The following is a 26,522-nucleotide window of genomic DNA, read 5'->3' on the forward strand; positions in this document are numbered from 1 at the left end:
ATATGACTAATATTTGATATTCACTTTCTTTTTCAGGTTCCTTTTTGAGTCAACATGGAAGAAGAAAAATCTCATTTTCACGTAAGTAAGTTATAAGTTATTTGCAAAAATCTTATATTAAACGTAAAGGTAGTAAATTATGTTTGTCTTTACCAGGTTTTCCTTTGAGTCAAATGGAAGAAAAAACTTCAGTTTCATGCAAGTAAGTTATAAATTATTTGGAAAAAAATCCTTCTTAAACATATGACTAATATTTGATATTCATTTTCTTTTTCAGGTTCCTTTTTGAGTCAACATGGAAGAAGAAAAATCTCAGTTTCACGTAAGTAAGTTTTAAGTTATTTGCAAAAAATTGATATTAAACGTAGGAGTAGTAAATTATATTTGTCTTTTCCAGGTTCTCCTTTGAGTCAAATGGAAGAAAAAACTTCAGTTTCATGCAAGTAAGTTATAAATTATTTGGAAAACAATCCTTGTTAAGCATATGACTAATATTTGATATTCATTTTCTTTTTCAGGTTCCTTTTTGAGTCAACATGGAAAAAGAAAAATATCAGTTTCACGTAAGTAAGTTATAAGTTATTTGCAAAAAATTGATATTAAACGTACGAGTAGTAAATTATGTTGTCTTTTCCAGGTTCTCCTTTGAGTCAAATGGGAAAAAAACTTCAGTTTCATGCAAGTAAGTTATAAATTATTTGGAAAACAATCCTTCTTAAACATATGACTAATATTTGATATTCATTTCCTTTTTCAGGTTCCTTTTTGAGTCAACATGGAAGAAGAAAAATCTCAGTTTCACGTAAGTAAGTTATAAGTTATTTGCAAAAATCTGATATTAAACGTAAAGGTAGTAAATTATGTTTGTCTTTACCAGGTTTTCCTTTGAGTCAAATGGAAGAAAAAATTCAGTTTCATGCAAGTAAGTTATAAATTATTTGGAGAACAACTCTTATTAAGCATTTGAGTAATACTTGGTATTTATTTTCTTTTTCAGGTTCCCTTTTGACTCAACATGGAAGAAAACTCTTCAGTTTCATGCAAGTAAGTTATAAATTTTTTGGAAAACAAACCTTCTTAAGTATATGACTAATATTTGATATTCATTTTCTTTTTCAGATTCGCTTTTGAGTCAACATGGAAGAAAAATAGCCTCAGTTTCACGTAAGTAAGCAATAAGTAATTCGAAAAAAACTGAAATTAAGGGTATGAGTAGTAAATTGTATTTGTCTTTTCCAGGTTCCCTTTTGAGTTAAATGGAAGAAAAACTTCAGTTTCATGCAAGTAAGTTATAAATTATTTGGAAAACAACCCTTCTTAAACATATGACTAATATTTGATATTCATTTTCTTTTTCAGGTTCGCTTTTGAGTCAACATGGAAGAAAAACAGCCTCAGCAGGTAGACAAGTTGTATTTTTCTGAAATAAAAAATTCCAACGAGGATAGGAGTGGTACGCAAAAGCTCAGCACGTGCGAGGACCACAACACCACCACAAGCCCTTCCTTTACCCTTAATGTCAAACAACCTTAATCAATCCATCAAAAATGAGCAAGTTACGGACATTATCGGAGAGAATTTGGTCTTGTAGACATAATACATCATAGCAACGCATAAGCTCGCATAGGATAGACCTTTTATTCACCACAGAGCCATTAATGTTCCAAGTAGTTGCTCTTAACAAGCGACTCATTTAATCATCTTTAGAACTTCAGAACACTTATAGGACATGCAAACATGTTTACTTTTCCCATAGAGAGCACATTTATCGCAAGCTGACATGGGTTGCCTCGTCTGTTTTTAGGTGGCCCACTGCAGTTCGAGCATTTTGCAGGTTTTTCATATTTATGGGTAGTGTAGCCATAAGCCTAGCAACTGTAGCAGCGGGGAGGGATAAACTTGTATTAGGAGACAGGTAGACGCTCATAGGCAATAATAGGGGGGTTATCAATTACCCAGTGCTTTTTTTATTTGGTTTCAAGTTTTAAACAAGCCTGTCTCTGAGGAGACAGGTCGTAGCACTGCTATGTCCATCAAAGCTTCCGTTTTCGAATAAGTAATTCAAAGATCGTTTGGGAAAAACAATTACAAATTAGTATATCACTCATACTTGGTCATAATTTTATAAATCACTGGACAAAAACATTACGGATTAAAACATGACAAATATTTAATATTCCTCTTTCATGTTCTCTTATGATTCGCCACGAAGGATGAGAGCACAGTTTCAACTATGTTAGCCATAAATGTTTGAAATGACATTAGGATTTTAAATATTTCAGTAAAGTCAACATGGAGGATGAAATTTTGGTTTTGAGCAAGTCACTTATATTTTTTTTTATAATGAACCCTTTACTTTTAGTTTCAATTAAATAAGTTATAGAGCATTAAAAAAACAGGTTTTTTTACTAATAAATAATACTTTATTTTTTTTATGTTCTTTTTTGAGGAGCATGGAGGAGCTCTGCCTTCAAATAAGTATGCCTTAAGTTATTTTATACAATGACTGTTACCACCTGACTGATATTTGATCATTTTCGTATTCTTTTTCTATATTTGTGTAGTCTTTACTAAGCTAGCCAGAGGCGTCATCTATTGCGCTGCCACATTGTGTTCTTTACAAAAAATGTGGATTTTAAGCTAATTAAAAAAAAGATCCCAGTCCACATTAGTGGTTCAGGATCACTAAATGAAAAATCTTATCTCTTATTGCCTTTCAAAAAATGACTAGAATAAAGAATCTCAATTATTTTTAATTATAATTAATTATCTCAAAATTCTTTGAGCGGGTTAACGAATTTTTAAGAAGTAAATACAGTGTTAGGGTCGAGAGATTTTTTTGGTCTGATTACATGAAATTCGACCTCCAGAACAAAATATTACTCCTTCTGAAACCTTATTTTAACCCAAACATAAGAGATTCTTCAGCAGTTCCAGGATAAAACTTCTCACTATCTTCTTTACTAGATACGGAGGAAGCAGGAGAGAAAAAGAGCAAAAAGTGAGAAACAAGACATGAACTTACTAGACAACTTGTTGGTGTTGGGGCCTGCAATAACAACAATCCAATCTTTTCCTACTATAATTGAGGAGGCAATGCTTGCCAAATTTGCTGCTGAGGCAAAAATGATAAATAATATGTAGCATAGTATAAGCCCAAATCCATTCCTGAAAAGATTTAAGCAGTAAAAATAACGTAAGACAATACTTCTTTGAAAAGCATTAAAAATTTGGAAAACCAACTTAATTTCTTTAAGTATGACTGTGCCACAGTAATATTGAAACAATATTCAATCCAACTTTGAAGATAAGTAGCGGATTACTAATGTAGACATTATTCCGAGAATCCATATATTTTTAGTAAAATCTAAACGAAAAAGCTTTCTCTTTTTATAAGTATCGGCCTTTTTTTCAAGCGACACCACACACTATTTTTTGAGGCAAGAACATTTCAACCAATTTCTTTTTAATATACAGTTCTTGATACACATAAATGGCTCTCAAGCCTATATCTTAAACAAAAGTAAAAGATAATGGAAATGTTTTTATTTTAAATGCTGAAATTCTATACAACACACTAAGTTATTAATCATAAAGCCTTCGGTTGTTCAGTGAGGTTTTTGCATATAGAAGAAAATGTGGGTAATTAAATACAAATTATGTTATAGGCAATATAATCTACATTTTACAATTAATTAGCAAATTATACAGATTAACTGGCTTGAATTCGAATCGTATGAGCACTATGGAATAATTACAGTAAATTTCAACTCTGTTTTTCAACTAAAATTTAATTTGCTGAAGAGTGCGCATTAGCGTAAATCTTGATGTATGTTTTTTTTTTGAAGTATTATTTTGTTTTATGTAACCGTGCAACAAAATTTAAAAGATTTATCCTTTCTTAGACAGAAAATTTTATACTGGTCGCTAGGGTAAAAGCTTAGTTGATTATAATCGTAGTAAATTAAATTTAAAACTAGGATTGCCTGAGTTATCACCAGGCAAAACGATTGTATGGGAACCTTCGGAGTATTTTTAAATTTTTCTTAATATATTGATTGCACTAACAAGCAAAAGAAAAAAGAACTGTAAAAAAAAAAAAAAATCAATTGATGAACTTGTTTTGTGTAGACAAGATAAGATAATATACAAGCAGTTCGTGGTAACGAATTGTAGTAAGGAGCGGCCCGGCTCAATAGTAAACGAAACTCTAAAAAACGGAATTTTTATTCAAACAGTTCGTGGTAACGAACAGTAGAAGGAGCGACCAGGCTTAATAGTAAACGAAACTCTAAAAAACGGAATTTTGATGCTAAAAGAACATCAAAAGAATCGGATTTTCATGCTGATTTTAAATATATAAGTTTAATCAAATTTAGTCTTTGTCATAAAAAGTTACGAGCCTGAAAAAATTTGCCTTATAAGCTCCTATCAACAAAAAATGTGGAATTTCGTATTTTTTGCCAGAAGACAAATCACAGGTGCGTGTTTTTTTTTTTTTTGTTTGGTTTTTTCCAGGGATCATCGTATCGACCAAGTGGTCCTAGAATGTTGCAAGAGGGATCATTCTAACGGAAATGAAAAGTTCTAGTGCCCTTTTTAAGTGACCAATTGGAGGGCACCTAGGCCCCCTCCCACGCTCATTTTTTCCCAAAATCAACGGATCGAAATTCTTAAATAGCCATTTTATTCAGCGTAGTCGAAAACCATAATAACTATGTCTTTGGGGATGACTTACTCCCCCACAGTTCCTGGGGAAGGGGCTGCAAGTTACAAACTTTGACCAGTGTTTACATACAGTAATGGTTATTGGAAAGTATACAAACGTTTTCAGGGGGATTTTTTATGGTTCGGGGGTGGGGTTGAGGGGAGGGGGCTATGTGGGAGGATCTTTCCTTGGAGGAATATGTCATGGGGGAAGAGAAATTCAATGAAAAGGGCGCGGGATTTTCAAGCATTACTATAAAAAAAAAACAATGAAAAAATAAACATGAAAAGGTTTTTTCAATTGAAAGTAAGGAGTAGCATTAAAACTTAAAACGAACAGAGATTATTACGCATATGAGGGGTTCTAAAAATACTTTAGCATAAAGAGTGAGGTATTTAGGAGCAGATAAATACCTCGCTCTTTATGCTAAAGTGTTTTTAGTAATTTCAACTATTTATTCTACGGCCTTTCTGATTCAGGGGTCATTCTTAAAGAATTGGGACAAAACTTAAGATTTTAGCATAAGAGCGAGGTATTAACGAAAGGACAAACCCCCTCATATACATAATAAAAAATATAAGAATATAAAAGTTTGTTACGTAAGTCAATTCTTAAGTTACGTATATTTTTTACTAATAAAAACGTTCGTTAAAAATTAAAAGTTCTAGTTGCCTTTTTAAGTAACCGAAAAATTGGAGGGCAACTAGGCCTCCTTCCCCACCCCTTATTTCTCAAAATCGTCTGATCAAAACTACGAAAAAGCCATTTAGCCAAAAAAAGAATTGATATGCAAATTTATGTGCGGAGAGCCCAAATCAAACATGCATTAATTCAAAAACGTTCAGAAATTAAATAAAAAAACTAGTTTTTTTTAACTGAAAGGAGCGTCATTAAAACTTAAAACGAACAGAAATTACTCCGTATATGAAATGAGTTGTCCCCTCCGCAATTCCTCGCTCTTTACGCTAAATTTTGACTCTTTGCCACAGTTCTACTTTTTAAAACAATTAAAAACTTTAGCGTAAAGAGCGAGGGATTGCGGAGGGGACAACCCATTTCATGTACGGAGTAATCAAACAATTCGTGGTAACGAACTGTAGTAAGGAGCGACCCGGCTCAATAGTAACCAAAACTCTAAAAAATGGATACCAATAGCTACTTGATTGGTATCAAAATTTTTATACCAATAGCTACATTAAAAGAATCGCATTTTAATGCTGATTTTAAATACATAAGTTTAATCAAGTTTAGTCTTACCCATCAAAAGTTATTAGCCTGCGAAAATTTGCCTTATTTTAGAAAATAGAGGGAAACACCCCCTAATAGTCGTAGAATCTTAACGAAAATCACACCATGAGATTCAGCGTATCAGAGAACCCTATTGTAGAAGTTTCCAGCTCATATCTAAAAAAATGTGGAATTTGGTATTTTTTGTCAGAAGGCAGATCACGGATGCGTGTTTATTTGTTTTTTTGTTTTTTTTCCAGGGGTGATCGTATCGACCCAGTGGTCCTAGAATGTTACGAGAGGGCTCATTCTAACGAAAATGAAAAGTTCTAGTGCCCTTTTTAAGTGACAAAAAAATTGGAGGGCACCTAGGCCCTCTAATTACTAATAACACTAACTATTTTCGAAAAAGTCAACGGATCAAAATTCTGAGATAGCCATTTTATTCAGCGTAGTCGAAAAACCTTATAACTATGTCTTTGGGGACGACTTACTCCCCCACAGTCCCCGTGGGAGGGGCTACAAGTTACAAACAGTGCTTTGACCAGTGCTTACATAAAGTAATGGTTATTTGGAAGTGTACAGATGTTTTCAGGGGAATTTTTAGGTTGGGGGGGGGGTTGAGAAGAGGGGGATATGTTGGGGGAACTTTCTTTGGAGGAATTTGTCATGGGGGAATAAAATTTTCACGAAGGGAGCGCAGGATTTTCTAGCATTATTAAAAAAAAACAATGAGAAAATAAATATGAAAAAGTTTTTTTTAAACCGAAAGTAAGGAAAAGCATTAAAACATAAAACAAACAGAAAATATTACGCATATGATGGGATTACCTCCTCCTAATACCGCTCTTTACGCTAAAGTATTTTTAGTAATTTCAACTATTTATTCTACGGCTTTTCTGATTCTGGGGTCATTCTCAAGAAATTGGGACAAAATTTAAGCTTTAGTGTAAAGAGCGAGGTACTGACGAGGGGGTGAACCCCCTCACATGCGTAATAAAAACATGAGAATACAGAAGTTCGTTACTTAAGCTAATTTGTAAGTTACGTATATCTTTTACTAATAAAAACATTCGTAAAAAATTAAAAGTTCTAATTGCCTTTTTAAGTAACCAAAAAATCGGAGGGGAACTAGCCCTCCTCTCCTGCTCCTTTTTTCTCAAAATCATTCGATCAAAACTATGAGAAAGCCATTTAGCCAAAAAAACAAATATGCAAATTTCGTTTTAATTATTCATCTGCGGAGAGCCAAAATCAAAACATACATTGATTCAACAACGTTCAGAAATTAAATAAGAAATTACTTCGTATATGAAGGGGCTGCTTCCTCATCAACGCCCCGCTCTTTACGCTAAAGTTTTTTACTGTTTTAAAAAGCAGAGTCAAGAGAAAGAGTCAAACTTTAGCGTAAATAGCGGGGCGTTGATGAGGAAGCAGCCCCTTCATATACGAAGTAATTTCTGTTCGTTTTAAGTTTTAATGCCACTCCTCACTTTCCGTTGAAAAAACTTGTTTTTTTTAAATTTAATTATTTTCAAAAGGTTATCACAAGCTCTAATAGAGCCGAATTCGCTTCGTATGTCCAAGAAAAAAAAAGTGAAATAAAGAAAAAAGCAATACAGCAGGACAAAAGTAGAAGAAACACCAATCAAGCATAAAAATGGTCAATAAAATTTAACGCGAAAGAAAAAGAAAAAAAATCCAAATGCAAAAACTAAAATGAACTTAATACGACTAATGGCAAAAACAGAAACAGAAAGGGTAGGGGATAAAACCAAATCACAGGCTAGAAGAAAGACATGCCAAATTCATATTCTAAGTCAAATTCTGCAAAATAAAAAAAACTTAAAATCGAGTTTAATTAACTGTCAAAATGAAATATTTACAATTACAGAAAGGATTGTGCCAAAGACAAGGTCAAAAACGAAATAGAGCCTAATTAAGTATCACAAATGGGAAAAATTTAAGTGGCCAAAGATAAAAGAAAAAAACTTACGCAGATTTATTGTGAGCATACAGCAACTACTAAAATAAGGGTCGGAGGAGTTAATTTTGGTGCAGGACATACTTTAGGAATTATTATGGCGCTCCAGAATAAAGAAGATAAAACTTTTTCGGAACCTCTCAGTAACGGTATGGATCCATGAAAGCTAAGCGGGGGAGTCCGGGTCTAATGGGGTTATGAAAATCGGGAAAGATGTCCTCAGTACAAGGATTAGACATTGCGGATTTAGCAAAACGCAAACAAAATTGTTCTCTCCTTTCTTTTAAAGTTGCAATGCGTGCGAATTTAAGGAGGAAGGAGCTTGGAATTTTGCTCTCCTTGTAGATGACCCCAAGTGAACGCTTTTGGACCGACTCAATTTTGTTGCTAAGTTCACTTGAAAGATGTGAATGCCAGACTGGACATACATATTCCAATAGCGGCTTGATAAGCGACAAGTAAAGACTGAGGGAATAAATAAACAATTTTAACATAGGTAATTAGAATATTTGCTTGTTTAACAATATTCGAAACATACAAGTCCCGCTCAAGATTATTTGAAATTGTGATACCTAGGAGTTTAACATGTTTCACAAGCATTCGAGTGGGATAGGGTCAAGGAAAACGGGAGCTGATTTCAAGAGATTTATCGTCATTATATTTGATTTAGTGGAACTTCATTTCATATTTAGATTCTTAGCTTTATCCGAAACATAGGTTATGATTTCGAGGATGGGTAAGGATTTTTTAGGATGGGATAGGATTTACTAAGAGATAATCAAGTTCTAAGTTAAACAGTACTGAACGAATTTGGGTGGCGTGGTCAACCGGGTCAAAAGATTTTTTAAATCAACTAAGACAAGGTTTAGCCAAACATTTTGTTTCTCAAAGTTACTTAAGATGATATGTATTAAGTGCACAAGGTGGTGGAAGTTTTCCTTAAATTACCAAACTGTCGGACGTCAATACGTGGACAAATTTTTACTTTAAGCCCGTCACATAGGAAACTTTCATAAAGTTTGAAAAAGCCTTAAGTGAGTGTAATGATGCATATGTTGGTAAAAGTCGTAAAAGTTGGTAAGACTGGTGCTTTTTTTGGAATAGGTGTTATAAAACCTTATTTCCAGCAACTTGGGAATATACCAAATTTTGTGATGTGGTTGAAAATATTTGATAAAAGATTCAGCAATTTTGTCTGAAAATGCTTTAAGTAAGTCAACTGGAATGTCCACAGAACAAGTACTTGATTTTCTAAGCTACAGGATTTTATTTATAGCGTCCGAGGGAGAAATTGGGGGAAGGAGGTATTGGGAGGAATAGTCGAACTTGGGCCAGTGAAAGGGGGGACATTGAACGATGGAAGCAAGGTACAAGTTCAATTTTGGTAGTTCACGAGATGAAAATTAACTTCAGAGGGAATTTTTATACGCATATCTCTTTAATTTTTCTGTACCATTAATTGGGCTTTTTAGAATATAAATCATTGACTTTACTATTATAATAATCAGAAGCTGCTTTTCTGATTTTTTAGGAACTTCTTTAGACTATTAGCCTCAGTTATATGACCTGCCTTTAAGAAATTGACTTTTTTTTCTTATAACTTTTGTAAAAGTCTCAGCAACATAAGGCTTATCTATAGAAAAATTTTTTTCTCAGGAAAATGGGATTCATAATCACTCCTCAATAAATTTTGGAATGACAAAGCCTTGCAGTCAGCGTCATTGGTTTGATACACAATGGACCAATTTTCAGTAGTAGTCAAGAGCCAAAATTGTAGAGTCAATAAGAGGTCTAAGAACAGTTTAAGTAATAGGAAACGACTGTATAACTTGAGCCAGAGGAGATAGGAGAAGACTGAAGTGGTATCTACCCCCTAGAGGGGATAGAGTGGAGACGTGTTTGTAAATGTTCAAAAGATTGGTGCAGGTTAAATCAACAGTAGTATTTCCTTTGGTAGTTGGGACGTTTATAATCTTGTTTTCAATTAAAAGCATTACATGTAGATTCAAGTTTTAAATCATTTGCGTCAACCATCAGAAAAATTCTTGCATTTGGGTATTTTGATAGTACAAAGTCAGCACTTGCATGTAATTTTTCGATAAATTTATTTTGTCAGCGGATCTCTGATTAGGGGAGTAATAAAAACAACACAGGACAATTAAATTGAAAAGACACGGCAGGACATTAGGTCGAACACACACCCAAATAATCTCATCAAAGGGAGCAAAACATGGAATTGAGATTGCACTTGGGTACCAGTCATTACGGTCAAAGAACAGAATTCCGCCGAATTCCGCCGCCTTTCTTAAATAATTTAGATTAATCAATAAAATCCATAAACAGACTGTATTATAGACTAAACTAATTAGTAGATTCAATAAACTCGAATAAATAATATATAAGAAAAGAATAGATAAAAAGGCTCTTAAGAAGCCAAAAAAATATACTTTTTTTTCTTTTTTTGAACAACCTGAAAGAGTAGCACCTTTGAGCTGATTCATCAAAGGATTACTCGCCGTCAAAGGATTAAAATCTGACCTTACACAAGGGAGTAAATATGAATTATATATATATATATATATATATATATATATATATATATATATATATATATATATATATATATATATATATACTAGCTGTTGGGGTGGCGCTTTGCGCCACCCCAACACCTAGTTGGTGGGGCGCTTCGCGCCCCCCCAAGCCCCCCCGCGCGCGTAAGTCCTTACGCGCCATATTAGTTATGCGCCATTGTAGTTGTGTCCCTGTGTCCCACCTATGAATATAGATAGATTTATATATGTGTTTCAAACTACGTAAAAATTGCGAATAAACAACATTCTTGGCTTTCCCATTGCCTGTGCATATACAAAGCCGTATGTACTAATAATGACGTCATATGCAAACGCTCTTTTTACAAACAAACAAACATGCATCCACACAACTCGTTTTTATATAGATAGATAGATAGATAGATACAATACAAATTAACTGCGTAAAACTTGCGAATATACAACATTCTTCGCTGTCCAATTGTCGCTGCATATAAATACATTGTCAGGTTTACCGACCCTCGAACATGCAACGTACAATTGTCCATGGGAAAAACAATCAGTATTAAGATCTATACCACATTTTTCTGATGATTGACCTTGGGCTTTGTTAATGGTGATTGCAAATACTAATCGAATTGGGAATTGCAATCTTTTAAATTGAAAAAGCAGATCCGTTGGAATCATGGGAATGCGAGGAATATGAACAGCCTCACCCTCATAAGGCCCTGTCAAGATTGTGGCCTCTATTAGGTTTTCCATTGTTTTTTTTTACGGCAAGTCGCGTGCCATTGCAAAGCTTTGGTGGGTTGATATTTCTTAAAAGTATTATTGGTACGCCTATTTTTAGTTGTAGCACGTGTGGTGGAAACCCTGAAGGATCTATGGAATTTAAAAATTCAGATGGATAATTAACCGCTTCATTTGGTTCCAAAACTGTGTCGACTGACTTGTAAAGGACTGCCTGGTCTCGAATCTTGGTCAAAACAATATTGTTGATTTCGTGGACGTCTATATTTTTGGGTGCGAGAATCGCTCTTTCACTTAGCCATTTATTATTTTTATAATTTTTTAGAATATTTGGAAATACTTTTTCAATCAATTCATTTTTGGACGTCACTAAATTACAGAAATCAGCAGGTAGTTGTATACGTCCTGAAATTGAGTCTACTGTTTGACCAGAGTCATCGTTTTGCAATCGGACACGCATATTTGCAGTTAATTTTAATATTTTTACGTGTGCCCATAAATTAGAATTTTTTAGGCAAGAATTCATTTCGTCTGCAGGAGTTAAACTACGTAAAAATTGCGAATATACAACATTCTTGGCTTTCCCATTGTCTCTGCATATACAAGGCCGTATGTACTAATAATGACATCATATGCAAACGCTCTTTTTACAAGCAAACAAACATGCATACACACAACTCGTTTTTATATAGATAGATAGATAGATAGATACAATACAAATTAACTGCGTAAAACTTGCGAATATACAACATTCTTCGCTGTCGAATTGTCGCTGCATATAAATAGATTGTCAGGTTTACCGACCCTCGAACATGCAACGTACAATTGTCCATGGGAAAAACAATCAGTATTAAGATCTATACCACATTTTTCTAATGATTGACCTTGAGCTTTGTTAATGGTGATTGCAAATACTAATCGAATTGGGAATTGCAATCTTTTAAATTGAAGAGGCAGATCCGTTGGAATCATGGGAATGCGAGGAATAAGAACAGCCTCACCCTCAAAAGGCCCTGTCAAGATTGTGGCCTCTATTAGGTTTTCCATTGTTTTTTTTACGGCAAGTCGAGTGCCATTGCAAAGCTTTGGTGGGTTTATATTTCTTAAAAGTATTATTGGTACGCCTATTTTTAGTTGTAGCATGTGTGGTGGAAACCCTGAAAGATCTATGGAATTAAAAATTCAGATGGATAATTAACCGCTTCATTTGGTTCCAAAACTGTGTCGACTGACTTGTAAAGGACTGCCTGGTCTCGAATCTTGGTCAAAACAATATTGTTGATTTCGTGGACGTCTATATTTTTGGGTGCGAGAATCGCTCTTTCACTTAGCCATTTATTATTTTTATAATTTTTTAGAATATTCGGAAATACTTTTTCAATCAATTCATTTTTGGACGTCACTAAATTACAGAAATCAGCAGGTAGTTGTATACGTCCTGAAATTGAGTCTACTGGGAGCTTTCCGTTTCCAATTGTCAGCAATTGATCTGAAAATGTTTGACCAGAGTCATCGTTTTGCAATCGGACACGCATATTTGTAGTTAATTTTAATATTTTTACGTGTGCCCATAAATTAGAATTTTTCAGGCAAGCATTCATTCGTCTTCAATGGCTCTGGTGGTGCAGCCAATAGAGGAAGTTTAACTTTTCTTGAGGCGCAACACATTCCCATTGTTTCACCATTGAATTTCAAGGCCTTGCAATAGGGACAAATTTTAGACATTGTCCCGATTTGAACACATCTACTCAAGCTATAATCATCGACTGGGTTGTACCTGAATGCCAGGCGATAACTTTCAGGTTGCTCTGATTCCTCGGCACGCTTTCTTTTCTTACTTTCTCTATCAGCAGCAAGCCTGATTTCTTGCTGTTCTTGTGATTCCTCGGCACGCTTTCTTTTCTTACTTTCTCTACCAGCAGCAAGCCTGATTTCTTGCTGTTCTTGTAATTCCTCGGCACGCCTTCTTTTTTCACTTTCTCTTTTAGCAGCAAGTCTGCTTCCGCGTTGCTCTGGTAGTTCCTCGGCACACTTTCTGTTCTTTTTTTCTCTATCAGCCTCAAGCCTGTTTCCTTGCTGTTCTTTTGATTCCTCGGCACGCTTTCTGTTCTTTCTTTCTCTATCAGCCTCAAGCCTGTTTCCTTGCTGTTCTTTTGATTCCTCGGCACGCTTTCTGTTCTTTCTTTCTCTATCAGCCTCAAGCCTGTTTCCTTGCTGTTCTTTTGATTCCTCGGCACGCTTTCTTTTCTGACTTTCTCTATCAGCAGCAAGTTTTTTGGCATAGACTCTTTGAGCATCTTAATCGGCTTTTGCCATGGTAAGTTCATCAGTCATTGTAAACTTAAACATTAATAGATTTCTACGTGAACATATGTCTTAAATATCTTGAATGACGTCACCGTCAAAGCAAAAATGACGACAACTAATTTCATGACGTCAGTCAACACAGAAACATGACGTCACCTGATCCACAGACAGACACACAGACAGACAACTTATTTTTATATATATAGATATATAGCCCTTGTGTCGGGTTGTTGCCTCTGAATTATTTGTCTTTTTTTTCTTTTCTTTTGTTATGTTTGGTGAATGACGACTTATGACGACTTATACAGGCACGACGGCCTGTCCACGGATTATTCTTTATTGTTGATTGTGTATGTCTATGCTGTTTGACCTATGTGATTGTATGGATGAGTAGGGTTAAGGCCTCATTCAAGTGCTGATCTATATTAATCACTAATGTAGGAAAACAGTCTTCCTTTTCTCCTTCTGTCTTTTGTTTTCTTCATATGTGTTTGTGCTGTTGCACTGGTGATCTCTCATTATATTGAACTGTGGTGTTCTCCCAAGGATTTTCGTGTTTGCAATTAGTATGGTAGAAGTTCGGATATGGATAGCTGCTTTGAAATTTGAATGCTCTGTGCTTGTTCTGCTAGTCCCATTATTTTTATTACTTAATAAAAACAAACTTTCCAAAAAAGAAGTTTTTCAAAGAAAAGCAAATGCCATTTTAACTTAAGATCAGCAGATACATATACCAGTCTAAATTCAAACTCAAAACAACAATTGAACATTTAAATCAGGCTTAAAAAAAATTTGTAACAGAAATTTTAAAAACAAACAATGCAAAGAAACATACAATAGATACTAATATAAATGAATAAATAAATCTTAAAACGAGTGAAATTTAAATTGAATATGCAAATCAAGCTTGAAACGAACAAAAATCACTACAAACAAGAGTCTGGGTACCGCCTCCTTCTCTCGCTGTAAAAGTCTAAAACCTACTGCATCATTGGCGCTTTACTGGACATGAATCATATTACAAATATTTTCTTTTGTATTTAATATTGAAAATAAGCATTAAATTTACAGTAAAATTTTGAACTGATGAGCTTTTAGCAATTAATATTATTATACATAAAATATTCAGTTTAATCTATTAATTCTTTCTAAAATTGTTCAAGAAGAATATAGTTTCACTACAAACAAGAGTTAGGACACTGCCCCCTTCCTTAACTGTAGAAACCTAAAGCCTACTGCGTCATTGGCGCTTCATTGAAAACAAATTACATTTCAATTATTTTCTTTTCCAGTTCTTACAGCACTGAAAATGAAAATAAAATTACAGTGATATAAAATCTTGAACTGATGGTTCTTTCAACAATTAATAACGTTATATGTCAAATATTTAATTTGATTTTGTTTATACTTTCCAAGATTGCTCAAAAGACATATAGTTTTCAATAAAGAGCCAATGACGCAGTAGGTTTTAGACTTTTAAAGAAGGAGGCGACCAAAACTCTTGTTTGTAGCGATTTTTGTTCGTTTCAAGCTTGAGTTGCATATCCAATTTAAGTTTCACTCGTTTAAGATTTATTTATTCATTTATATTAGTATCTATTGTATGTTTGTTTGCATTGATTGTTAATTTAATTTCTGTTCGTTTTGGGTTTCATTTATACTTCAATAGCAAATCTTTTTTTTCGTTTCAAGCTTTATTTGTGTATTCAATTTAAGCATTACTTGCTTTAAGATTTATTTATTCGTTTTTATTATTACTTGTTGGATGTTTTTTTGCTATGATTCTTTATCTAATTTCTGTTCGTTTTGGGTTTCATTTATTCTTTAATAGTAATTTCTGGTTGTTTGGAGTTTGAATTTAAACAGATATGTCTATTTGCTGATCTTAAGTTTAAGATGGACTTTACTTTTCTTTGAACAACTTATTTTTAGGAAAATTTTGTTTTTATATTAATTTTTATTCGTTTTTGATTGCAAAAAGTTTCAAGTTTTTAAAAATTCCTTAAAATCGAAATCGAAATCCTCAAAATCGAACTTTTTTTCAACATGAAATATTCATCAAGGTATCAAAGTAAAAACAAAACAAAGTAAAGAAAGCATCAAAGTAGCAATAAGCAACTTGCATAACTTACAGCCTTTGCACCGTATCTCCAAATTGCCACTTAAATCACTAAATCCAACTATTGAAGTAAACAAAGGGTCAAAGTAACAATAAGCAAGTTCTGTAACTCAGAGTTACAGAGTAACCCTGGCAATCTCCAAATTTTGACCGGATGTCCTTTGAAAAAGTGGGGCGTGGGCTAGTTTCAATTTAGTGGGCTAGAAGTTTCAATTTCCGATTAACTGAGCCCCTATATAGTTAATACAACCACCCCTTCTACAAAAAACTCGTATTCTAATTTTGACAATTTAAATAAGTTACAATCCTTGCCCTGGGGGCTACGGGAATTTCTCAACTCCTAAGTTACAGTAATTTGAATTTTGGACTTTTTGAAGAAAATGGCTATTTGAAAATTTTGATAAGATGCATTAGGGAGAAAAAAAGCACAAGGGGGGGGCTTGCTACTTTTGATTACTTTCGATTCTGAAAAGGGGCACAAGAAATTTCGATTAACGGTCAAATGAACTTCCTCTAAATTTTATACGACCACGCTTTCCATAGAAGCTTTATACGCTAACGACGGGCTGCTAGTATAACTTATAGCCCTTTCCCCAAAAACTGAGGGATTCAAACCTGGAACCATAGCTGTGTGACATTTGGACGATTTTGAACAAAATAGCCAACTCAAAATTTTGATCAAACGGAGCTGTGACTTTCGATTTAAATAAAATGAGCCTTTTCCAAAGTCTATACGATTACCCCCCTTGATAGAAACCTTATATATTAACAATGGACAGCTTCATAACTTACAGCCCTAGTCCTGGGGGAAGTGGGAGGTTTTGTCAACCCCTGAGGCATAATTATTTTAATTTCTTCACCTTTTGACTATTTGGGACATAATGACCATCCCAAAATCTTGATTGGCTTCATTCAATCGTTGGATTCACACAACATTGAATGGAATGGCTTCGAAAAAGAGTGGTTAGACTATTTCAATTGTTGACTCAGAGACAACAGGATCATTTGGTTTGTCCATTATTGAATTTTTTGTGCCACATTAGTTTAGCATCTATCGCAAAGTATGTATTTTAACCTTATTTTAAGTATGGTAGTAATTTTGAGTATTATAATTTTTTCAGTTTGAGAGAATTTTCGGAAGTAATTCAATATTCAGTGCTTTAATTAGTTGTATTAGCTCTAATTAGTGTATTTTGATGTGTTTTAACATCCCTCGAAATCTCTTGAACCTTTTAACTTTCTTCCCATACAAAACTTTGCTTTATTAAAGTCTTAAGGGGGGGGGGTCCCAGTGTAGTTATCATGAAGAAGAAAACTTGGTCAATGTTGATATTACCTGAACAATTGTTTTGGGTCATGAAACTATTGTTAATAGATGCATTTTGACATTTGGAACATCTTTTCTCTCTTGCAAAACTCACTGTTATGGAGTTATTATATATTTGCACATAAGGGGGGGGGGGGAGCACAGCATATATTAAATACAGCAATGGTTAGTTTACATATTTAATATATGTTATGCTTTACCCCCCCCCCCCTAATGTGTAAATATATAGCCCAAATTTGTTTCTAAACTATTACAGATTCGCGACTTCAAATATCCGATCAACGAAAACGGAAATGGTTGCAATTATATAAGTGTAAATGCAAGAATATTTGAGTCCATAACGGTGAGTTTGCGGTAGTTTTGCAAGACAGAAAAGATGTTCCAAATGTCAAAATGCATCTATTAAAAACAGTCCAGCTCTAAATGGGTACCTGGAGAAATCTGGGGAAGGTAAACAGGAAGGGTGTGCGAAAGCACAGGATGGCTTGCCCCCAACCCCCCATTGCACTTCCTGGCTGAAGGGCCAAGAAACGGAGATCAGCACCGCCGGTACGGACTGTAAAGTCTAATGCCGTATCCTTTACCTTACCTTACCTTACCTTTTTATTAAAAACATTTTCATTACCCAAAACAACTGTTCAGGTAATATCAACATTGACCAAAAACTTTAGCGTAGAAAGTGCGGAGGGGGGGAGAATGAATTTTTATCTGGGAAAAAGGCCTTGGGGGGTTAATTGCCCTTCGATCTCTTTCGATTTTTTAAAAGTGAACTAGAACTTTCAATGTCCAATCAAATGAGCCCTCTCAGAGGTTTACACGAGCATCTCTTCCATAAGAACCCAATATGCCCCAAGGGTATAACTTACAACGCCTGCCCCTGAACCCTGAGGGGTTGTGTCGACACCGGAGTTTTGTTTATCTGACCTTTGAACTATTTAAAAAAAAATTGGCTACTTTAAAATTTTTATCTGATGCATTTGGGGAAAAGGGCGTGGGAGGAAGCGAGGCTAGCTGCCTTCTGATCTCTTTTGGCTCTTAAAAGAATGAGCTAGCACTTATAATTTCCAATCAAATGAGCCCTCTCTGAAGTTTATAAGAGCACCCCCTCCATAAGAGCCATATTTGCCTCCAGGGCAAAACTTACAACGCCTGTCCCGGGGACCTACGAGGTTGTGTCAACACTTAAGTTTTTGTTATGATCAACTATTTTAAACAGCTATCTCAAAATTTTATCGGATGTATTTGGGGAAAAAGGGCGCAAGGGAGGGGTAGTTATCCCTCCGATCCCTTTTAACTCTGGAAAAGTAAAAGAGAAATTTTAACTTCCAATCAAACGAGCCCTCTTTGAAGCTTATACGAGCATCCCTTCTATAAGAACTATAATTGCCCCCAGGACATAACTTAGAACGCTTGCTCAAGGGCCCTGGGGGGCCCTGGATCTTTTTTCATAGAGTTTTTCTAGAGTTTTTTTCATGTGATCTTGGTTCTATTTTTAACAAAATGGATAATTTAAAATTTTTATCGGATGTATTTGAGGAAGAAAGGGCGTGGGGAGGTTAGTTGCCCTCTGATCACTTTTGGCTCTTAAAAAGGGCACTACAACTCTCGATTTTCAATCGAACGAACACCCTTCGAAGTTTATATGACGACCCCTTCCCTGAGATATGCCTCTGAGGGAAAAATATATTAATAAAACATTGGAGCCGTATGGCCATATTAAATTTAAATAAAGGTGACATTCATGTTAGGTGATTTAAATATTGGAAGGGGGTAATCTGGTAAGGCGTTTCAAGGGGTTGTGGGAGGACTACATATTATTCATTTTTAAGGAAAAAGAATAAAAAAAGAATATTATATAGATTAAGAAAATGTTGAGGGGGGGGGAGTCTTCTTATGTATATTAATGGCTCTTTGGGAGGGCTAAATACAATGTGATTTTTTTTTTACATAGAGTGAAAATAAAGAAAATGATTTCGTATTAGGTGAATGAAATGTGTCCTGATGTGACTACAAATTCCAATCTCTGTAAATCCTTCAAAAATAAGTTTTGACAAGGAACTCTGAACAGTACTGTCAGTGCTGGATTTTTCAACCCAGACTTTTTTCTACAGTCCTATTTTTACCGCCTCAAAATCAATTAAAGATAAAGATGTTTAAAATTCAATTATTCTATGCCAGCCGTTCCAAGTCGATAGATTGAAATCCTTTGTGATGTTGTGACGAATTTTTGGGGGATCACCAGTGAATGACTCTTGACTGGACAGGATTTGTTTGAAAAAGTTCTGTTTTGCAGCGATGTAGGTCAATGACTTCTTTAGCAAATGGATTTTAATATGCCGTATTGCACTTTTCTCAAATTGACTTCAATCCATTGAGTTCAAAAAATAATTTTGTTTCTTAGCGCTTGTTTTTTTGTTATTTTGAAGGTATTATTCACCCAATGTTTATTTTTACTTGATTTTGAGTAGCAACTAAGGATAGAATAAAAGAAATACAATTAAAAATCATTCAGAAATACAATTAAAAATCATTCTTTTTGTTCGCCATCCAAATGCGATCATGTGGGTCACGTTTTGGATTTCAGATGAGAGTCAAAGAGCTCGTACCAGAAGCAAAGGGAATGCACAGCAATATTCACCGATTTGCTATGACTACCAAGACTCTTCTAAACCCTTGAAAAACTACTCGACTCTTATACTAAAAGTAAAGGGAATGAACAGCAATATGTACCAATTCGCTCTAACTACCAAGACTCTTCCAAACCCTTGAAAAAACTACTCGACTCTTACACCAAAAGCAAAGGGGACGAAAAGCAATATTCACCGATTTGCTCCGACTACCAAGCCTCATCCAAACCCTTGAAAAAACTACTCGATCTTTATAGCAAAAGCAAGGGGAATGAATAACAATTTTCAACGATGTGCTCTGACTCCCAAGCCTCTTCTAAACCCTCGAAAAAATTCCTTGACTCTTATATTAGAAGCAAAGGGAATGAACAGCAATATTCACCGATTCGCTCTGACTACCAAGACTCTTCCAAACCCTTGAAAAAATTATTCGATTTTTATACCAGAAGCAAAGGGAATGAACAGCAATATTCACCCATTCGCTCTGACTACCAAGACTCTCCCAAACTCTTGAAAAAAAAACTATTCGACTATTATACCAGAAGCAAAGGGAATGAACAGCAATGTTCACCGATTTTCTATGACTACCATGACTCTTCCAAATCCTTGAAAAAAAACTACTCGACTCTTATATCAGAAGCAAAGGGTGTGAACAGCAAAATTCACCGATTGATTTTGACCACCAAGACTCTCCCAAACCCTTGAAGAAACAACTCGACCCTTATACCAAAAGCAAAGGGAATGAACAGCAATATTCGCCGATTTGCTCTGACTACCAAGACTCTTCCGAACCCTTGAAAAAACTACTCGACTCTTACACCAGGGGTAAAGGAAATGAACAGAAATATTTACCGTGCTCTCACACAGTGCTCTCTATACTCCTCTGCTCACAGAACTATCATTAAGCTCTTCTTTTTCAGAAGAAAAACAGAAATTATTCCGTATATAAAAGGTGCTGCCCCTTCCTCAATCCCCCGCTATTTAGGCTAAAGGTTTTTTATTACTTTAAAAAGCTTCTCATTCTAATTAAATGGCCCTTGTGTTTCAGGAGTCCTTCTTGAAAAATTGTGACAAAGTCGAACTTTAGCGCAAAGGAGGGTTATTGAGGAGGGGACAGTCCCTTCCAAATGCAGAATAATTTCTATTCGTTTTAAGTCTTTATGTTTCTCCTTACTTTCCGTTGAAAAAACTAATTTTTTATTTAATTTCTGATCGTTTTTCGAATAATGCTGGGAGAGGAAAGGTTGATAAACTTTGCATATTTTGAATCAGCACACAAATTCTTTTTTTATTATTATTTATCGATTGTTATCAAAACTATGTTCGAAGTTTTGGTTACTATTGAGCCGCGTCACTCTTAACTTACAGTTCGTTACCACGAAGTATTTGAAACACATTAATATTTATTTTTCCTAAATGAGGGGTGGGTAAGTCCAGCCCTCCCCCAGTGGCGTCAATTCACCAAAAATTAAGGAGAGGGTAAAACGTATTTTTCAAAATCTAGGGGGGAATTAGTCATTTTTTTCAATTTTTCTAAAAAAATGCCACAAGAAACCATCTTTCAATGGAAATATCATAGAAAACGCGGAAGTTGGTAAAAATCAGCAAAAATAAACGAAAAACACACGTTTCAAACAGCCTAAAAATTCCCTTGGAGTCATTATGCCATTAAGGTTGCAAATTGCATTAATGGCAAACAACCAATAAGATTGCTTGACGTTTTGAGGGTGGGTGTTTCCACACTTTTTCAAAAATACGGCAAACTTTCTCAGGCTCGTACCTTTAGATGGGTAACATTAAACTTAATGAATTTTATATATTTAGAATCAGTATAAAAGCCATTTCTTTTAATATATCTATTGTTATCGAAAATTCCACTTTTTAGTGTTCGGTTACTATTGAGGCTCCTTACTTACAGTTCGTTACCATGAACTGTTTGTTTTTGATTATGTTATTAAATTAAAAAACAAGTTTCTTCAGCTAAAAAAGGTACTTGTTAATTTCTGTTAATAAAAACTGTTAATTTCTGTTCGAAAGCACCCTTTCCCAATCTTCTAGGACCATTGTTTTGACACAATCACCCCTGGAAAAAATTAACATAAACACAAATCCGTGGTTTTTCGTCTGGCAAAAAAAATACAAAATTCCACATTTTGCTGGGGGGAGCTTGAAACCTCTACAGCAAGATTTTCTGATATGCTGAACCTGACGGTGTAATTTTCATTAAGATTCTTTGACTTTTTGGGGATGTCCCCTCCCCCTTTTTGAAAATCGGGCAATTAATCTTCACCAAGTTTCCTTTACTTTTAAGGGCTGTTCCTTCTTTTTGACAATCAGGAAAATATTATCAGGCTCGTACCATTTGATGGATAACACTAAGTTGTATGAGTCTTATATATTTGGAATCAACATAACGAGCCGAATCTTTTGATGTATCTCAAATTATTGAAATTCGATTTTTTGGATTTTCGGTTAGTATTGGGCCAAGTCGCTCCTTATTTACTGTTCATTACCACTAACTGTTTGATAGAGTGTGGGAATTGCGTTGTTTTTTTTTTTCAATAAAAAACGCATAAAAGATATTTTCTTTGTAATTAAAATACCTTAAAGGGATTATTCAAACAGGGGGAGAGCGGTGTGAAAAATATATAAAGCTATTACCCCTACCCCGTGACCTCCTAATTGGCAGCTCTGCTCAATCTGTGGTATATTTCAGGAACACACTCCATTTGATGTGCATTTCGCCATTTGTATCCGAAAGTTCTTATGTAACTTTTCGAATACTCGTGCCATTTACTTCTACTTACATCTGCGAGCGATACTTTTCAGCTCTTCTGCAGATCAAATAAAAGCCAGGAATAAGCCGAACGTTCAAGATGACATGAATTGGCCTTGACGAAAACTTAACCGAGAATTATAACCTTTACTGAGCAAATACAAGCTCAATCGTCACATTAACAAGTCGTAGTGTTTTTAGTATTACGGATAAGAAAGGGGGATCACTAGCATCATATCAGCCGACATACGTCTTTCTTCAGTAAAGTCGAGCATAACCACTTCAGAGTATAATCACCAAAGCTAATGTAAATTTCTTTTTTTTTACTTTTGTTTAGTTTTATCACAGAGATTACTCTGTGAATGTTAACAAAGCATACTCGTAATCTAGAACAGCTCGTGAATAAAGACTAGCAACACTAATCCTATAAGCTTTTATAAAATAAGCTAAATAAAATTTTCCGTATATTGCTGAAAGCCGCATTCAACTCAATTGGTACATGATGATCGCAAAATGGTTTTTATGCACGCTTCCTATGATTTTACTTTTATGATTCTTATTATCTCTTATATTTTTTTGCAAATTGTTTTGAATAATGCATTATATTTTTCCCTAATTTTACAAACAAAATATTAGTTTGCTAATGTTCAACAGATTCATCAAATTTTAAGCAGCATTTGGCTGATACTCGGGTAGGATATATGGTTGAGGTAGGCCGCCTCAAATCCACGTTTAAAGGCTTCAGCGAGGCTGCCTCAATAGCTCTCATAAGATTTTAAATCCTTTTTGAAATTCCATCCCATCCATAATCGCTTCTTGTGAACAGAACTGATTAAAAAAAAAAAATTAAAAATATCATAAAGAGATAAAGAGCGAAATTATAACTTGATTTATAATTTCTTTTCCTACATAATAATTAATTGTTTTTAATCTCTAATTCACTGAGGTATAATTGATTGCAACTTATTTAAAATAAGCAGAAATAAAGTGACAGAATAAACCGAACCTACAGCAAACTCAAACTACGATAGATAGTTAAATAAAACCTGAAACAAACAAAAATTAAAAATGAAATCATTGAAGCATCGAATCTCTTTAAGCTCTTATAGACAACACTAAAGCTATCAATTTTCATTTAAATGAGCCCCTCTTGAGTCTCTACGACCGCTCTGTGACCACGGAAAAAAATAAAAATAATAATACATCGGAGTCGCTTTGCTCCTTCCTAATACACCGGCAGTCAACATGAGAGTATTTTTTGCACTGATTACATACGCAGAATATGTACTTATTCGGATAAATTACCGTCGGATATGCTTAATTTAAATGGTTTACGTTTCCATTTAAACAAAAAATAACTTTAACATGTCGACGGTTGAGGAGGAGAGCGCCTTTTTTTCGGTGATCAGTCACCTTTAGTTCGGTAACAGCACCAGGTGGGAAGTCGGAACTTTTTTCGTATGGGAACCGTGAGGCAGAGAAGTTAAGATCAATCTGGAGATCCCAAATACCAAAATTTTAATGTTTTTATGGAAGTTGTTACTTCAGTCCAGTAAAAGCTCGTGATTCGACCAATAAACAAGACCTAAGAGCTCATATGGCACTTGTGACGAGGCGAGAAGAGCTAAGAGCCAAGAGATCATATAGTATGAGCTCTAACAAAATTCTATGAATCAATAGGTTGATATAAAAAGGAAAATAAGAGGCTTAATGCCGGTCAGGATTTAAAATAAGAGCTCTGAGTCACGATGTCCTTCTAAATATCAAAATTCATTAAGATCCGATCACCCACTCGTAAGTTATAAATACCTAATTTTTTCTAATTTTTCCTCCACCTTTAGCCCCCCAGATGGTCGAATCTGGGAAAACGACTTTATCAAGCCAAATTGTCCAGCTCCTAGACACGCCTATCAATTTTCATCGTCCTAGCACGTCCAGAAGCACCAAACTCGCCAAATCACTGAACCCCTCCCCCCAACTCCCCAAAAGAGAGAGAATCCAGTAAGATTCTATCAATCACGTATCAAGGACATTTGTTTATTCTATCCACCAAGCTTCATCCCGATTCCTACACTCCAAGTGTTTTTCCAAGATTTCCCCCTTCAACTCCCCCCAATGTCAAACGATATGGTCGGGATTTGAAATAAGAGCTCTGAGACATGAATTCTTTCTAAAAATCAAATTTCATTAAGATCCGATCATCTATTCGTAAGATAAAAATACCCAATTTTCACGTTTTCCAAGAATTCCGGTTTCCCCCCTCCAAATCCCCCCAACGTCACAGGATCTGGTCGGAACTTAAAATAAGAACTTTAAAGCACAAGATCCTTCTCAATATCAAATTTCATTAAGATCTGGTCACCCTTTCGTAAGTTACAAATACCTCAATTTTCAAAATTACCCCCCCCTCCAAATCCACCACAGAGAGCAGATCCGGTCCGGTTATGTCAGTCACGTACCTTAGACAGGTTTTTATTCTTCCCATCCAGTTTCATCCTGATCTCACCACTTTAAGTATTTTTTAAGATTTCCGGTCCCCCCCCAACTGCCCCCCCCAATTATGCTTGATCCGGTTGAGATTTAAAATAAGAGATCTGAGTTACGAGATCCTTCTAAATATGAAGTTTCATGAAGATCCGATTACTCCTTCGTAAGTTAAAAATACGTCATTTTTTTCTTATTTTTCAGAATTACCCCCCCCCCCAATAGATCGGATCCGTTCCAATTATGTAAATCACGTATGTAAGACTTCTGCTTATTTTTCCCACCAAGTTTCATCCCGATCCCTCCAATCTAAGCGTTTTCCATGATTTTAGGTTCCTCCACCCCAAACTTCCCCCAACGTCACCAGATCCAGTCAGGATTTAAAACAAGAGCTTTGAGACTCGATATCCTTCTGAATATCAAATTTCATTGAGATCCGATAACCCGTTCGTAAGTTAAAAATACCTCATTTTTTCTAATTTTTCAGAATTAACTCCTCCCCCAACTACCCCAAAGAGAGCGGATCCGTTCCGGTTATGTCAATCATGTATCTAAGACTCGTGATTATTTTTTCCACCAAGTTTCATCCCGATCCCTCCACTTTAAGTGTTTTCCAAGTTTTATGTTTCACCCTCCCAACTCCCCCCCAATGTCACCAGATCCGGTCGGGATTTAAAATAAGAGCTCTAAGACATGATATCCTTTTAAACATCAAATTTCATTGAGATCCGATCACCCGTTCGTAAGTTAAAAATACCTCATTTTTTCTAATTTTTCAAAATTAACCCCCCCCCCCCCAACTACCCCAAAGAGAGCGGATCCGTTCCGATTATGTCAATCATGTATCTGGGAGTTGTGCTTATTTTTCCCATCAAGTTTCATCCCGATCCCTCCACTCTAAGTGTTTTCCAAGATTTTAGGTTTCCTCCCCCCTCCAACTCCCCCCAATGTCATCAGATCCGGTCAGGATTTAAAATAAGAGCTGTGAGACACAATATCATTCCAAACGTCAAGTTTCATTAAGATCCCATCACCCATTCATAAGTTAAAAATACTTCATTTTTTCTATTTTTCCGAATTAACCGGCCCCCCACTCCCCCCCCAGATGGTCAAATTGGGAAAAAAGACTATTTCTAATTTAAGCCAGTCCCGTCCCTGATATGCCTGCCAAATTTCATCGTCCTAGCTTACCTGGAAGTGCCTAAAGTAGCAAAAGCGGGACCGACAGACAGACAGACAGACAGACAGACCGACAGAATTGGCGATTGCTATATTGCTATACCAAGTGCCATAAAAAACGGATGTTCATATTCCTCAAAAATTTTGGGGAGTAAGTGGTAGTGTCATCCTTTTGGGGATGAGGAGCTTATGCGAGCTTCCTAAAGTAGAAAAAGTTTCACTTTTCATGCTCGGTATAGTTTTTATAGCAAAGAAAGTTATAGAGAGTTCTAGTTATACTTTTTGAGCATTAGGAACTTATCTCAACTGTGTGCATGGGAGGGTCCCTAAATTCATATCGTCAGAAAAATGTTAAAGACAGAGAACTATTCAAACTCTGTGAGGATGGAATAAGGGTAGCCCTAATCTCTTTGTGTCCTTGACATCTTCAGAGCGGATCATTGGATCTTAATCTGATTTAAAGGAGAGTTAGAGCTAGTGCC

At 35.2% G+C, this 26,522-nt stretch overlaps 1 protein-coding gene across 5 annotated transcripts in view; it reads right to left on the bottom strand.

The window, feature by feature from the left end:
* The window catches only part of LOC136031060 (solute carrier family 40 member 1-like), a 90,736-nt gene that overhangs the window by 39,464 nt on the left and 24,750 nt on the right, over positions 1-26,522 (bottom strand). For all 5 annotated transcript variants that reach the window (XM_065710305.1, XM_065710304.1, XM_065710302.1 and 2 more), the window contains one exon: positions 3,026-3,168. In XM_065710305.1, coding sequence (XP_065566377.1) covers positions 3,026-3,168 — 143 coding nt within the window. The remainder of the gene's footprint in view (positions 1-3,025; positions 3,169-26,522) is intronic.

Source organism: Artemia franciscana, chromosome 9 (genome assembly GCF_032884065.1).
Source record: "Artemia franciscana chromosome 9, ASM3288406v1, whole genome shotgun sequence".
Lineage (NCBI taxonomy): Eukaryota > Metazoa > Arthropoda > Branchiopoda > Anostraca > Artemiidae > Artemia > Artemia franciscana.